Source organism: Camellia sinensis, chromosome 8, assembly GCF_055761805.1.
Source record: "Camellia sinensis isolate YWXY chromosome 8, ASM5576180v1, whole genome shotgun sequence".
NCBI classification, from domain to species: domain Eukaryota; kingdom Viridiplantae; phylum Streptophyta; class Magnoliopsida; order Ericales; family Theaceae; genus Camellia; species Camellia sinensis.
The window spans coordinates 141,045,603-141,063,021 of NC_138968.1; the positions used below are offsets into that span (position 1 = coordinate 141,045,603).

General features: G+C 36.7%; 1 protein-coding gene across 4 annotated transcripts; it reads right to left on the reverse strand.

Annotated features, from left to right (window-relative positions):
• Positions 1–6,136: 6,136 nt before the first annotated feature.
• LOC114270835 (KH domain-containing protein At4g18375-like) lies at positions 6,137–10,005 on the reverse strand. 4 transcript variants are annotated; one of them, XM_082883589.1, is made up of 5 exons: positions 9,292–10,002; positions 8,618–8,698; positions 7,926–8,077; positions 6,593–6,652; positions 6,137–6,467 (listed from the first exon to the last, which is right to left on the reverse strand). In XM_082883589.1, exons 1-3 carry the CDS (start codon positions 9,508–9,510, stop codon positions 8,000–8,002), a joined length of 378 nt encoding a protein of 125 aa, XP_082739715.1. In that variant the 5' UTR covers positions 9,511–10,002; the 3' UTR covers positions 6,137–6,467; positions 6,593–6,652; positions 7,926–7,999. The 4 variants fall into 4 exon arrangements, 2 of the variants coding, with proteins under 2 accessions (XP_082739715.1, XP_082739717.1); XR_014338336.1 differs by lacking the exon at positions 8,618–8,698 and having other exon boundaries at positions 9,292–9,975; XR_014338337.1 differs by lacking the exons at positions 8,618–8,698; positions 9,292–10,002 and adding an exon at positions 8,501–8,597.
• Positions 10,006–17,419: the final 7,414 nt, after the last annotated feature.

Genomic DNA, 17,419 nt, shown 5'->3' on the forward strand with positions numbered 1-17,419 from the left:
CAAAATAATAACATTAAACCCATCAATATAAACATGCATTTATATACAAAAGATCCACATTCTTCAATTCATCAGAGTACTTCATTACAAAAGTATTACATGTTAACAACAAAAGTAAATGCCCTACGGGCTTACAGCTTTCCAAGTTAACACTTGGTTACAAAAGAGAGTACTAACTCAATTACATATTAAGCTCTTGGCTTGAATTTACATGTAATACATCAAAAAGAAATAAGACAACAAAAGTGTGTCCGCCTCTAGCCTCCCAAGCTACGTCCTTGGAGGTGGCATGCTACCTGTACCTGAAAATGATGTTCCCATATAGGGTGAGTCATAGCCCAGCAGAGATATACTAAACCAACTATGAACAATGACTAAAAGATTAGCAATTGATAGATGGCCAACACTGACACATCCACATATATCACGTCACAATTTCATAACATACGAGTCTATGTCACTTTTCATTTTCCATCTTTATTTAATAGATAAGCATATTAGCTATACCAACACATCAACAGATAAGCATATTACACACCAACAGATAAGCATATTAGCTGTATCCACACTTCACTAGACAAGCATATGAGCTGTATCTACACTTCTCAAAGATAAGCCTATGAGCTGTATCTTCACTTCTCTAGACAAGCATATGAGCTGTATCTACGGAGTTCATCCCCCATCTCCTCCCAACACTATCCAGTTTGGAGGTACGTCCCCTATCTTCCCCTAAACCGCGGAGTACATCCCCTATCTCCTCCTCTACACACAATGCATATAAACACAAAGGTTCTATACACAATCAATCAATACATAAAATTAATGTATTCTATCCGCCGTCATGCTTCATTGCGCATTCAATCGATTAGTTTTAATTTACCTAATCATCATGCATTGTCTACAACAATCAAGACTATCCTCCACTGATAGCCCAAAACAGTTATTTCTAAACAGAACATAAATGCACAAAATGGATATTAAATCAACATTTCAATTAGGTGAGCGATAAACGATCCAACTACACCCTCTAATCCCTTCCCTTTCTAATTTCCACATTCTCATTTCAATCCCTCATTTCCAACAATTAATTGTATAAATTAATCAATCAATATAATTAGGGCATTTTTCATAATTAACATTTCAACCCTTCACGGTTTCATTTTCATCAATGTTTCAACATTTAGTTCATTCCTTCATGCCAAACATGCATTTAGGTTTTATACAATTAAAACCCTAACTTTTCTAAAATTACACAAAGGCCCAAACTCTCTTAAAATTACCCAACAACCCCCAACATATCGAAATGCCAAAATTTAAAGACAAAACTTATAAAGAGGAGTAGGATATCCCTACCTTGAAGTTAGAGCTCGGATGGAGAAGAGACCAAAACCAAAGTGCTCCAAAAGCCAAGATTTTCGGATCAAAACGACGCCCTCGACGATCAACACAACTTTTGTAAAGACCAAAGGTGAGGAAAATACCCTAGCTAGATCAAACCCTAGAGAGAAGGGAGTTTCTAGAGAGAGGGGCTCTCAAAAATGGGTTTTAGAAAAAGTAGGAGAGAGAAAGGAAAGTAAAAAGTGATTTAAAATCACCCAGCGGATAACTCATATACGCATGACCCGCTCGAGGAGTGAACACAACGCTCAAGCGCCAAGAACAAAAATCTGGACACGCTCGAGCGCAATAAGGCCCGCTCGAGCTCCAAGACACAAGAATAAAGCACTTCCGCTCGAGCGCGAAAACCAGTCCGCTCGAGCGTAGATTTCCCCTTCCCAGAACTTATACCCAGAAAGTACTACCTGCTCGAGCGCCAACAAACCCGCTCGAGCGTAAACAAACCCGCTCGAGCTTAAAAATCATATATGCAGAAGTTTTGTAGGAACACGAAATACTGGAGGTGTGCAATCCCCGCTCGAGCGCAAGAAGACCCGCTCGAGCGGATCGCCTAAAAACTGGACAACAAGGAATTGAAACCAAGGCCTAACTAGCCTGTAACAACCCTGCTCAAAACATCCTAAAACGCAATCAAGTGGAATTAAAGGATGACAACAAGATAGATACCACTACCAACTTCACGGAACCGAGTCCGGAATACAACAGAATAGTAAAAGGGACAACCGGGATCGCTATAAGCTGTGCGTATATCAGTTCGTAGAAAGGGCATTTTACATCACTTTTTCATCTCTTTCTCTTTCTCTCTCTAAAACATTTCCAAACCCTAAATTGAGACCCTCTCTCTCTAAAACTTATCCTCTCTCTACAAATATACCAAGATCTATCCATTTCTCCACCCTACTCCATTTGTTAAAAAGTTAGAGCTCACCTAGAGCTTCGTTTTCATCCGAATAGAGTTGGGTTTCGACTTCATTTGAGTTTTATCCGTGTGTATCTCGTCTTCTAGCTTTAAGGCATGGATTCTCTACATTCTTTTATGATTTTTAACTTAGCTATTTGTTTTTATAAAACAATCTTGTGATTTTGGAGAATTTTGAACAAACCTAGGGTTTTGGTTTAAAATCAAAAGAGGGGTTTTCAATTGGATGTATTGAAAATGGCTGTGGGGTTGGAAATGAGGTTGAGTTGCGATCAAACTATTGAATTTGATACTTGGAATGGATTTTGGAAGAAAAAGGGGTTTTATCCTAAATGGCTCAAATATTTATTTTGTATAAATAAATGGAATTGATGGTGAAAATGTGCAATTGGAGGGATATTAGTATGGATAGTGGAGTTGGATATGTATTATCACTCACATCTTAAATTTTGAGAAGTTTATTGTATTGGAGATTTTATATCTGTTTAGAGATATCTGTTTTGGGCTATTGGTGGATGATAGTTATGATTGTTGTAGAAATTACATGAGGATTAGGCCAATTGAAACTAATTTCTCATCCGCGTGCATTGAATATTGTTGCTCATTTAATACATTGCAAATGTATATGAATTTGAGAAAAATGGGTGAATGTTGGAAAGATGTGTGTATCACCAAATTAAATTGGCATGTGTGTCTAGGGTAAAAGTCTCGAAAAACACGCGTATACGTAGGTGCTGATTCTAGCGGACAAAATATCCGTAAAATGGCAATAGTAGCGCTTGTATAGGCTACGTTTACATGGGTGTCGTTTGACGATTTTCCGCGGACAAAATATCCGTGAAAAGTTGTACTGGTTTCAGAATTTCCCCCTTGTTTTCTGCTGTAAAAGACATGATTTAAGAATTGTGATATAAGCTGATCATGTCATGGTTTTTGAGAAAGAAATGTAAACGTTTTGGTCATAAGCATTGCATATGCATTTCATTCTTATATCTTTGTTAAGATTCGTATATTGTGTTGGGTTATTTCTACTGAGCTTTGGCTCACCTTATATAGGAAAACCATTTTCAAGTGTTGATGAGATGCCTCCCCTAAGGCAGTAGCTTGGGAGGACTGGAGCAAAGGCTTAATTTTGTTTACTTGTTATTATTTTGTGCAAGCCTTGGGCTTTATATGTATTGGATTTAAATCCATTTGATGTAACCAAGTATAGTCTTGGAAAGTTGTAGCCTTCAAGGCATTTCTATTATTTGTTTAACTTATATTTCATATTTTTGTTGTTGACACATGTTATAGATTTAGGATTAGGATTTATGAATGTATATTCGTATGTGTCACCATTTTGTACAACTAAATCTTATGTAATAGAATGACCTTGTACTTTGATTTATATTGTTATTTACTTACTGTCATGGATGGTTTATTGTATTTGTTTCAGGGCGTTACATAAGCACACTTTTTTTTTTTTTTTTTTTTTTTTGCCCTTACTCAGCTGTGTGTGTTAGAATAGAGGCGTTGAAATAGTGCTCTATTTGTAGGAGTTTGAAGGTAGCATATTTTTATTTATTTATTTATTTTGTTTTTGGCAGACTTTTTTTTTTTTTTTGAATTGCGAAACATTATCTATAAGGCATAGGCCTTGAGTGTAAGTGGGTTTGGATGTATGCCTTAGCATGCCTCTCTGTAGCCTCCTTGGGAAGGAAGGTGGTCGAAATCCTTCGCCAAAATCTGATTTCATTTTTGTTTTTGTTTGTGTGTGTGCACAAAATAAAATCAATGTATATATGACTTATTCACTAGATGTTTTGCTTCGTACTATCCTCTGACTAACTTAGTTATTATTTATTTAACTCATTTAGTTTCTATAATTGTATTTAGATATAGAAATTTAATCAAAAAAAGATAATTAAATTTATTTAAAGGAGTTTAATATTGGTATTAATCATGATGCTATCAACATTATAATTTAATAATTTAATTATCGTTATTAATTGACTTAATTTTATTATTAAAAAATTAATTAGTTGTCTAAAAATTCAAATTCTTATAATGTTCTTCCTTCTTTCACGATTCCAGTATGGTTGGAGTTTGTTACTCTCATGATTTTAGCATGGTTGGAGTGTATTCCTCTTCTTACCTCTCGTGTGAGTGTGTTTGGATTGTATCCATTTGTTTGTTTCATTTGCATGAGACTTGCGTTACCACTTGTCATATTGCATTGCGTAGGTTAAGAAAAGAAAAACAAGAAAAAAAATTCAATTTCAATTGCATTAGCATATCATTTGCATAGTTACAACTATCATTGTCGCATCACTTGGCTGCACTCTATTCGCATCCACATTTGATTACAACCAATTTTCGTCAGTTTATGCTAGCCTCTTTCGTTTGGGTTGTAAGATTAAACCAATCGGTTTTGTACTGGCCCCTTTTCAGGATGATAAAAACTATCCCTTTCTTGGGTTGGCAGTCCTAACCTCTACTGATTGATACCTCCATTTTCTTGGATTGTTAGTTAAGACTATCCATCGGTTAATGCCTCCCTTGTTTTGGGATTATAGGTTGAAACTATTCCTTGGGTACATCTCATTCTCTTATATGAATGTGCTTGGAATGTATCCTTTGTTATGCTTCATATTACTTGTTGCATTGCATTATAGATAGTGAATTTTCAAAATTCAAACGGTTTTGTAAATCGTGTAAGTCCAGCTTTCAAAATTTTATTTCAATTGCATATCATTTGCATTCTGTCCCTGAATTACGCTGGTTTGATACCTTGTAAGGGGATATGTAGGCAACCTTCGGGTTCAATCAACCGCATTTGTATCTTGTTTGTTTGCCCAAGTTTTATGGCCTTGTCAAAAGGGTCGTCTTCGGGTTTTGACATTCAATCACATCATGAAATGATTTCGAGCTTTGTTAAAAAGGGCAACTATAAACACCTCATTTTGACTAGCCTTAAGACTTGGGCACTTTCTTTCAAAACCCGATGATGAAAATTGGAATGTACTATTTTACGAATTTCTTAGCAGAAAAGTCAGATTTAAGCTTTAATTCTAACCCTACACTCATTTTGGCCAAATTATTTTAGACCTATTCAAAATATTTTTTTTCTTTTCTAGAAAATTTAACAGTTTTCAAAAATCGGGTCTGTAGACACTCCATTTTGATCGGCCCTAAGACTTGGGCACTTTCTTTTGACCACCCGATGATGAAAATTAGAATATGCCATTTTATGAATTTCTCAGTAGAAAAATCAGATTGAAACTTTAATCCCAAATCTTACCCATTTTAGCACTACAAAAAAAATTGTTTTTTGCGACGGCAAAACGCCGTCGTAAATACCCCAAACGCCGTCTCAAAAGCTTTTTGCGACGGCAAGTGGGGGTCGCAACAAAAGGGGTTGCAAAAGGGTTTGCCGTCGCCTTTGTTTTTGCGACGGCAAACTTCTGTCGCCAACAATGGATGAAAATCTGAGTTTTTTGCGACGACAAAATTACCATCGCTAAAAGTGTATTTGAGACAGCAACCTGAGCCGTCGCTAATGACTATTGTCGACGGCAATGATACCGTCGCTAAAGGCCTTATTTTTCAATTCAATTCCGTACCTTTTGCGACAGTATAGGTACCGTCGCAAAAAGCCTGGTTCAATTTTCTTTTTGAGACGGGGTGTTCTGCCGTCTCAAAAAAAATTAAAAAAAAAAACCCTGTATTAAAATTATTAAAAATATGAAAATAACCTGTATTAAATGAAAAATAACTAAAAAAAAAATCGATAATTACATAATAATATAAATACATACATAAACAAAAGTTGACACATGATGAAAATTCATAATGTTGTTCCATTCATAACAATACATAAATAAAAATTCATAACAATAAAAATTATACCACTACATAATGTCGCATAATACATACATAATGTTGTTCACAAATTTAAATAACATAAATCAAAATCAAATTTGCAGCATGAACTGCTTCAATTTGAACTACAATCTCTCTCTCTCTCTCTCTCTCTCTCTCTCTCCAAGTAAAACATCCACCAGAAACAGAATAACAAGAAAATTCAGGAGGCAAGAAACTATTCTCCATAACTTTTAGGTGAGCTCAAAAAACTCCTGGCAGCATCAAAACTCATTTCTTCACACACCTACATGAGTCATTATTTTATATAGATAAATAATAACAAATAAAAAAAGTCCAATCAGGAAAGTAAAATATTAGCGTTTAATGGAGGACAAATTTTATGATTCTTCGATAGTAGAATATGCATACAAGTTTCTTGTGAATGCTTCGAAAAGCCTTGCAAAATTGTTCTGCCTTTGCTGCACCCACCTGTAACATGTGCACCAAAAGTTAGTTGTTATGCCCATTTTGCGTTAATATTTTCTTTTGCTATTTTCTGACAAGAGCATGCCCAGCCTCAGGTTTTATTATTTTATTTGGACACCTGGCTAATGCCAGCCCAATATCAAATAACCTCACATCCACTATAAGTAAACTTTGGGGAATATGAGCTTGCATGAATGAATTCCCAAAAATCCCTTCTGTCAGATCTCTATCCCTTGTTAGCTTAATAAGATAAAACTTTTACAAACCTCATATTAATAATAGCAGAAGCTAAAATGGCAACTAACTTAGGGCTAGGCCATGAGCAGGCCCAAGCATGATCTGAACTTAGGTTTGGGATTAATGTGAAACAAAGTGTAGCACAATTTGCAAGATGATATGTCATTGTGCCATTTAATGCTTCTACTTTTTCCAAGACGACATGTTCCGCTAAATCAAAGACCAAAATGCACTATCACTTCTCAACCCATGCCCTTTTCGGTTGTCTTCTTATTCATGTTACACCTTAGTTCTACCACATCCCCACCATCAAATTTATTGGTCTTGAATGCAGATGAGCAAATCATCCCAAATCAAGCATTCTTTCATTATGTTAAACCCACCCACTCAAAATGGTTTCATTTCTACTTTTATAGTTGTCTCAACAGTCCTCCATCTCAAATTCCCCTCCTTAAACAGGATCAATTTGTGAAAATGTTTTCTGACTACCTAACATGATATCAAATAGAATAACCTGGCATGTAGATAAATTAAATAAAAAAAAGACCCAACTAAAAGGGTGTTTCGTATAGATGCTATATCTATATGGGCAGTATCTATTCACTCTCATTACGAATAATCAACCCATACATCGAAAACAATCATTATAATTTAGCTATGTTGGTTGATTGTCTTATTTGATATTCATTATGAATATTAAATATGCTATTACGATTTTTTGAGTAAACATAGCTCCAAAGAGATGAAAAATATGAAATGGAAACTCTAACCAGAAAATTGAAGCAATAATAGTATCATCGAAAAATTATATGCTAGTTCTCCTGAGATAAGAATGCAAATTTCATATAGAATGCTTATGTTCCACACTAAAAGTATAATGAAATGTGGTTGTCAAGGAGAGTTAACTTCATAGCAAAAAAAAAAAAAAGATTGCTATTTATAATTTCCATGCACACAGTGATCACACATTAAATTTAAATACTGTGCTGTGAGTATATTTATTATGTTCATAAAGTATGACCACCACAAGCATTCTTACCTTCTTTTCTGCAGCCATCTTTAATTTCGCCCAAAATGAGGGTTATTGAAGAGTCTTTCAATATAGTAAAAAACTCATGGCCATAATAATACTAACCCTCCATACATCTTTGACGAGTATGAAGACAAAGATCCATAGCCATTGTCTCCCATCTATCAAAAGAGAAACAACCACTCAAATAAGAACCACAAGAACAGGGGTGGAGTTAAAAAATTAATTAAGTGGATAAAACAGTGAAAAAATTAAACAATAAAATACCGACATAAACACTAATGCAGGAAAAAGAGCAGACAATAAATTTATTTAGCACATAAATTTCAGTAGATACCAAACAATTTTTCAAATTAAAAAATTCAACTTTTAAAGTTTTCAGTAGTTAATTTTCAGTTTTAGGAAACAATGCCTAAGTAACAAAATTAAAAAAATATAGAAAAATAAGCAAGCACATTGCCATAAATGTACCAAAGAAAACTTGTAACTGGAAAAAAAAAAATGAATAACAAGATCTAAAAATATCAAATGACCATAACCCCAAGGAAATAACAAAGAAATTAAATGCCACAACATTGACATACTGATAAAGATTCATATCCATAAAGGCTGCCTGAAGAAAGCATGCCTAAGCCATCTCATTTATGATTGAACCACTTTTTCCAATTATACAACCAATAAACAAGAAGCCGGATAGTTACAGTGTCATCATCTTCGTCATTTATCTTCCCTTGCAACAATAAAATCGCTTGAACTGCTATAGATTTCATGTCATCCATGGACTGCCAAAAAAAGTGGTGCAAAAATATCAAGACACATGGAATGAAGAATACCCTCAACAGCAGGTTTCCCAACCCAACAACTCAAAACATGATCCAACATTAAATAAATGGATACAGACAAATGATGGTATTTAGATGCCATTACATACAGTCATCAAAATAAAAATAAATGGGGCACAATAAATGAAGTAAAAAACAATTCTTCAAAAAAATAATGCTGTTTTGCATCAAACACTCTAGAGTTGCAAGAAACACAAGTCGTGCCTCAGCAAGTTAAAGAAGTCATGACACAACCATCAAGTGTTAAATATTTGTAAACACATGTTTTATTGTAAAGGTATTTTACAAACCCATGATAGCACGTAGAGATGATCCAAATGTACATATATATATATATATATATATGTGTGTGTGTGTGTGTGTGTGTGTGTGTGTGTAGTAACTTGATCTGGGTCACAATTCCCCAATCAAAGTTAAAAAAAAGTGAGGAAATCAAGAGGCAAAGCAGTTTCTCCCTGTCCTCCTGCTACCTTTTGAGCACTTGACAAAGAACTCAGAATATAAATAAAAAGGAAGCAGAAAGAAAGCTACACCTCTGTTGAGGTGATGGAGATGATACATTCATCACGATCAGCCTTATCATCAACCTCAATACGAGCACCACTGGCCTGTCTCATACTTTTGATTGAACCCCCTCCCTTGCCAATAACGCGACCAATCATGTCAGAGGGGCACAACACTCTCACAATTAACTCCTCTGAAATTGCAAACAATGCTCTCTTCCTTTGTAGTTTGTATTGACATTTATTCATTGGTAATGGCAAAATTTACATCACAGTAAACAATAACCCATACAAAAAAAAAAAAAAAAAATCCAGGCTACCAACAAACCAAAAGAAAAAAAACAAAACAACACAAAAAAATTGGTTACAACACATTAAACAAAACAAGAATTCTTGAGAGAGACAGAAAGAAAACTGTGAGAAGACAACAGTTTCAGACAAACAAGGTTACAACACATAAAAAAATTTTAAAAATAAAAAAAAAAAAAAATCTAGCAAATAGTTTATCGGATACAAATCCAAAGAGCGAAGAGTCTTTCAATAAACAAAAAATACAAATTGTAAGAACTTAATATAAACCTAATTCGCGAACGCTGATATACTGTTGGAAAACCTAGGAAACGATCGTACTTGCAGATGAGAGAATCCAATTGAACAAAAACCCTAGGCGAAGGGAACACAAAGATGCAAAACCAGAGAGTGAGATTGATGAGATGAGAGAGCGAGGGAGACAGATCAGATCAGAGAGATATTTGATATATATATATATAAAACAAAAAAAAACAACGATCGGGGCGAGAGAGAGAGAGAAAGACAGAGATTGAGAGAGAGAGTTTACCTGTGAGTAGATCGACAGTGCGATGATTGGTGCGATGAGATGAACAACGAGAGAGTCAGAGAGTGATCAGTGCAGATATGAAGAACAACGAAACGAGAGAGTGAGAGAGAGAGAGATATTTGGTAGAAATTAGGGATTTTGGTTCTAAGAGATTGGGGATTTTGAGGGGCCCGGGAATGGAAAAAAACGGGGGAACCGAGCGGGCGGGATTGGGAAAAATAATAATAATAATAATAATTTTCATCATAAATGAATATTTAATGAATGAAAAATTATTATTATTATTTTTTATTTGGTAGAAGTAAATATAATATTTTAATGAAAAATATTTTCTATTAAGAGTGATGAGTGAGAGAGAGAGAGACGGAGAGAGAGAGAGAAACAAACAGACAAAGAGAGAGAGATAGAGAGAGAGGCAGAAAAAGAGAGAGAAACAAGAGATGAGCGAGAGATAAAAATTATTATTATTTGTTTCATATTTATTTTAATGAATAAAAATTATTATTATTATTTTATTTGGTAGAAGTAGTGATAATATTTTCCATTAAAATAAAGTTAATTTTTTGTGGTCAATGTGGCATTTGCAGTAGTAGTAATGGTAATAATGGAATGGCATTTGCAGTAGTGGTGAATGTGGTAGAGAAGATGGGTGGTGAGAGAGAGATGAGTGAGAGACAGATAGAGAAGAGAGATAGAGAGAGAGAAAGAGAGAGAGACAAACAGACAGAGACAAAGTGATGAGCGAGAGAGAGACAAAGACTGACAGACAGAGAAGAGTGATGAGTGAGAGAGAGAAGAAAGGTAATATTTTGTGGTAGAGAAGAGGAACCGACAGTAGTGGTAAAGGTGGTGGATAAGAGATGATGGTGGTGGTGGTGGTGGTGATGGCGAAGGAGATTAGTGGTGAAGTTGTGGTAGTAGTAGAGTAGATGGAGTAGCAGGGGTGAAAGAGAGGTAACTGTAGTAGTAGTAGTGGCAATAGTGGTAGTGGTGGTAGTGGAGTGGTGGCGATGGTAGTAGTAATGGTAGTCATAGAGGTGAAATGGCGACCGTGGTAGTAGTAGTGGTAGTGAAATGACGTTTGCAATAGTGGTGAAGGTGGTAGAGGAGATGAGTGGTGAGAGAGAGAGATGAGTGAGAGGCACACATAGAGAGAGAGAGAGAGAGAGAGAGAGAGAGAGAGAGAGAGAATAGATGAGAGAAGAGATAGATGAATGAGAGACAGAGAGAGAGAGAGAGACAAATAGACAGTCAGAGAGAGAAAAGTGATAAATGAGAGAGAGAAAGAAAAAAGAGAGAAAAAGATGAAAAAATGGGTGAAAAGATATAGACAGAGAGAGACACAGAGAGAAAGAGAAAAAAAAAGAGCGAAAATAGATAAACGAGAGAGAGATAGAAAGAGATGAGTGAGAAAGCGAGAGAGAAAAAAAGAAGAGAGAGAGAAGAGAGATAGAGAGAGAAGATAGATAAAAGAGATAGAGAGAAGAGAGATGGACGAGAGACACAGAGAAAAAGAGAGAGAGAGAGAGAGATAGACAGAAAGAGAAGAGTGATGAGTGAGAGAGAGAAAGAGAAGAGAGACAGAGACACAGAGAGAAAGAGAGACACGGACAGACAGAGAAGAGTGATGAGTGAGAGAAAGACAGAGAGAGACAGAGACACATAGAGAAAGGGAGAGACAGACAGACAGAGAAGAGTGATGAGTAAGAGAGGGAAAGAGAAGAGAGACAGAGACAGAGACAGAGAGATAGGAAGATGAAAAAATGGGTGAAAAGAGAAATGTTCAAAAGAGTAAGACGACGTCGTTTATAGTGGATCGATAAATCGAGAAGGAGCTCGATGAATAGAGAAGATTGGAGTAAGAGAGTGAGCAAGGCGAACATAGTGAGGGAGTGTAGACATCTCCGAACGCCCCGGGAGGATGAGTCTCGTTCTGTTCATATTGGGTTCACTACAGTTCAGGACTCTCAAATTTGTCGCGGTTCTTAATCTGAACCAAAGAGTCCAAATCCGGAAAATTGTTTTGAGAAAAACAGATTTTTAGAAAAGAAGTGCCAAACATGGACTGCTTTGCCGGATACAGAATCGCCACCTAAATATTTTATTTTGGGAAATTTAGGAAACCCTGACTCGGTGCCGAAGGCCACATGTCCGTCATCACCAAAGTTGCCTTGGCTCGGGAACTTGGGTATGATTGGGGAAGGTCAGCTATGAGCACCTCCTCTCGCCCGATCCGAAGATCGGCCTCTACTAACCATGATATCTTGTTTTGAAAGCATTATGTGTTCTTATTCCGGTTATTAACCTAGAATTACTATGTTATGCGCACAGCAAACAAGTATAGACTAAGTCGCCTAAATTGGAACAAAACATTTCATGTTTGTTTATTTGAGAATGATTTGATGGTGCTACCCGTGAGTAGGCTAAGACATGGATTTTGCCACCCTCGAGTGGGCTTAGAAAATATGGTTTTGCCACTCTCAAGTGGGCTTAAAATTCGCATCCAATGCATTGTTCCAATTTAAGTAACCCAACCTTCACCCACAGGCATTCAGGCAGTTATAACACGTAAGCACGTAGCCTTATGGTAAGCATACTGTCATGGCAAACACTCACACTCATGCAAGATGCTAAAGCATAAAAGCGTACCTAGTATTCCGAGCCAAAACAAGGAACTAGTTAGTAATCATGCATGATCCTAGTTCATGTTAAAATGGCTAATGCATCATATACAGAATGTCACTAGAATAGGCTCTGCTAATCTATGGATGGCATGTTAAATGCACAGACAACATGTATTCAAGTTAGATTTGAGGTACTATGCAATTAGTATGATGCGCCGAGCCCGGTGCATACAATACAAATGAATGGATGCACACATGCATAGCATAAGGATGCTAATTGAAATGTGACCTAATACTAACCATTGAAAGTAGGTAAGTAGAAAAGAGAAAGAAGTGGGGGTTGGAAGACATGCACACACGCACCCAAACTTATTACAAATACGCCCTCACTCAAAGGGACCGAAAGAATAATACAATTAATTAACCTACAAGCTAATTAAAATGTTACAGACCAATTAAACTAATTAAACTAGTTAAGCAAATTAACTAATCTAAGAAAGCAGTAAACAGCCTCGGGAGGTGGGCCCAATGCAATGCGTGTTCGACTCCGCTCGGAAAGCCACTGCCATGCACAAGTTGCCTCTGCTTTGACTGTTATCCTCCTCTGAAAACTGTACAAGTCCCAGGGTTGCTTCTTTGAGTGCTGTGGAACACCACCGGCCAAAAGAATATGCTACCGGCCATGGGAATACTCTCATCGGCTAAATATTGTTCTCTCGGCCAAACATTCTTGGTCGGTCGGCACTTAACACTGTCGGCCGGCCAAATCTTCCTGCTGAAACCTGCAGTTGACAGCAGCAGAGGGCAAGTAGTGTATGGCATGGAATTTTCAAGCAAATGTATGCATGGACACACTCCCTATCATGCAATGAACTCCAGGGAGCATGGCCCTCGACCCTCGAACCACCAATCGCGCATTTCAATGCGTGATGGCCCAAGAAACCAAGTATGCGTTTTGATATGGAATGCAATGCAAATAATCAAACAAAGGGGCTCTACCTCTATCATACTCAACTCAAGAGGTGAAGCATGCATGCAAATGGAATGCAACCTAGATATGGAGGCTAAAGATGCAAAATGAGCATGCAAGGCATGTGACAACTATGCTAGTGGCAAACATGTAACAACATGTAAGGTGGACTAAGCATAGGAACAATGCAAAGCAACTTAACCAATGAAATACATGCCAAATGCATCATGATTTCAAGCAAGCAATAACATGTAATAGGCCAAGTATGCAACAATGCACAAGGCAAGCATGCTATAACACATGAAGGATGGACTTAAACTAATTTAGGCAGCCCTCAAACAAGCCTAAAACAGTGGCCATCATGCTTAAGAATGGAAGCCAAAACACATACAAATAGGCATGCATGCAAGGTCCAACACTTAGGCACATAGAGACAACTTTTAAGCACACTTAAAAGAGGAACAACATGGGCATATGGCATGGAATGTAAGCTCTGAAAATCATGTTAATGATGGTGCCAAAACAAGCAAACAAGACAAGCATAGCATACAACAAATGATCTATAGCCTAAGGCTCACCAAAGAAGCATTGAACTACACTTAGTGCAACCACACATGGCATGAATTAAGTGATTGAAAACAGAGACGTGACATGCTAAAATGAGCCTCAAAACCCACCTAAATGGCATCTAAATGGCTTAAGTATGGAAGCATGCACAAGGGCCCAAACAAGGAGCATAAGACAACAACCTTTTAACACATTAAAGGGATATCAAATGCAAGCATATAGGCATGCCACAAGGACTGAAATAACGTGGTAAGTGGTTCCAAACCACTGAAATGATGCAAGTAATGCATGCTCATGGTTCATGCACTTAAGGCTCACAAGCTAAGAATGCAAAAAGGCTATGCAATGCATGTCATGGTCGACCAAAACAACCAAAAATAGAACTTTAGCATGCTGAAACAAGCACAAAAATTTCACAAAGCTTGGCCAAAAACATGCTAGAATAAGGGTCAAAAACCTAAAGCATATTAAGGCTAAAACATGGCATTACAAGACATGTATGCAAAGCGTGCAAGGTGTGTCTACACCAACTTAACACAATGCTATATCATGGCAATATAAGCACAAAAATCAGTTAAGGCATGATCAACATGAACCTAAACTAGGTGCTCACACATGAGGCAAAAATGTTCCTTTTCAAGGACAACAAGGAGAGGGGGTGGCCCTCTCCTTCTTAGGACCTCAAGGCAGTGGTGAGGAGGCCCAAGCACAATGGTCCCGGAGCTCACCAAAAATGCACAAAAATGGAGCCTAACAAGGCTTAAGAGGGGTCAAACAACCTCAAAGCTCAAAACACTCTTAAACAAATATTCAGAGTAGACAAAAACAAGACTTTTATATGTTATACACCAAGTCTAAAAAACAGTTGCAAGGTAGTCGAAAAAGCTATGCAAAAATGGGGTAAAAAAAGCAAGAATGTTACCCTTGAAGACCCTCTTCACAAATGGTGGACCAGCTGCTTCTTTGAGCTCAAAACCACCCAAGAACACCAAAAACAGACCTCTGGCCCCTCAGCAACCAAGAAAAAGTGTAAGACTAGGTGTTTGTGTGCAATAGTAAGACTAAAACACACACAAGGCAAAGAAAGAGAGAGATATAGAGATAGAATGGATACAAACCCTAACCCTAATACCAGAGGTCTCTCTGGAATCTTTTGTCTACCCTAAAAGAGGGAGAAGAGGCCTCCTCTTATAGAAGATTCAACCTTGTAAAGCTTCCAAGGCAAGCTAACAAGGTTGAGATCCCTCTATACACGTGTATGGAGGGGAGCAAAGGTGGGTGTCAGCTATTACAGCTGGCACAAAAATATCTGCAAAAGCAGGTGAACAGTGGTCGACCAGCAAAAAATCCAATTTGACCAAAATAGATGATCGGCCGGCCACAAAAAGTGCCGGCCGGCTAAACATTTGGCTGGTGGCAACAAAACAATGGCCGGTGGCCCCAAGCCATGGCCGGTGATGTGTGGGGATGGCCAATAAGCCATTCCTAGCCCCCTTCAAGGCAAAACACAAGTGTTTGGTGCAAAACCAAACACAAAACAGTCGAGTTGAGAGATCCTGAGGTAAGGCGCGTAGCCGAGACCTCCGGGAACTCAAGACGAACACAAACAAGGATGATCACCGAGTGTTCAAACGGTGACGCCCAAGTCTTGAGGACGGTCAAAAATGGGGTGTCTATAGGGAGAAATAGACAAATAGACAAGCAGAGAGAGAGAGAAGAGTGATGAGTGAGAGAGAGACAAGGAGAGAGAGATAGACAGAAAATGAGATAGAGAGAGAAAGAGAGAGAGAGAGAGATAGAGATAGAGATAGAGATAAAGTGAAAGATAGAAAAAGAGAGAGAAACAAGAGATGAGCGAGAGATAGACAAAAAGAGAGAGAAATAGAGCGAAAAGAGATGAGTGAGAGAGAGACACAGAAAAGAGAGAGACAGAGAGAGAAGAGAAATTGGCGAGAGAGATAGAGAGAGATAGAAAGATAAAAGAGAGAGAGAAAAGAAATGAGAGAGATAGAGAGAAGAGAGATGAGCGAGAGAGACAGAGAGAGAAAACAGATGAGAGAGATAGAGAGAACAGAGATAGGCGAGAGACACAGAGAGAAAATGAGAAAGAGAAACAGATAGACAGAGAAAGAAGAGTGATGAGTGAAAGAGATAAGGAGATAAAGATAAGAGAGAGAGATAGAGACAGAGAGACATGAAGATGAAAAAATGAATGAAAAGAGAAATGTTATATCGAAAGAGTAAGAAGACATTATTTTTTTAAATTTTTTTTGCGACAGAAAAAAGTACTAGAATTTATTCAAACCATTTTGTGACAGTATATATATGAAGCTGTCTTAAAACCACAATCACTATGCTAGGTTAGAGTTTTTCAAAAACTCTTTTGAGAAAATTATACTTTCTTGTTTGCCGTGTTATATTGTTTTTACTAAATTTTTTTAATATTTTAAGTATTTTTTTTTAATTTTTAAACACACCTAACATAAATACACCTAAAAATTAAAAAAAATTATAAAAAAAATCTTTTAAAATTCACTAAATACCAAAAATATAATAATTCAATACATTTTTTTTTGTATTTTTATGTATTTATTAATTTTTAAAAATATTTTTTCATACTTTTTTTAGATACATCTAAGTAAGGTGCATCTAAAAAAAATATTTAAAATTTTAAAAATATTCACTAAAAATTAAAAAAAAACACGAAAGTCACTTTTTGCGACGGCAGAAAATGCCGTCTCAAAAAAGCAGAGTATTTGCGACGGCACCATTTGCCGTCTCAAAAAAGCAGAGCATTTGCGACGGCACAATTTGCCGTCTAAAAAAAGCAGAGTATTTGCGACGGCAAAAAATACCGTCGCAAATGCTAGACTTTTTTGAGACGGCAAATGGTACCGTCGTAAATACTCTAATTTTTTGAGACGGCATTTTCTGCCGTCGCAAAAAGTCACTTTCTGCCGTCGCAAATAGTTCCGTCTCATATACCCACTTTTCTTGTAGTGTAGCCAAATTATTTTATATCACTAATATTTTATTAATTTGTAGTATTTTATAGTTTTATATATTTTTGTATAATTTCATGTGTGTGTACATATTGTTAGGTGTTTTTTTATATAAATTAGTATAAATAATCTATTTTAGATATTTTATAAATAACAA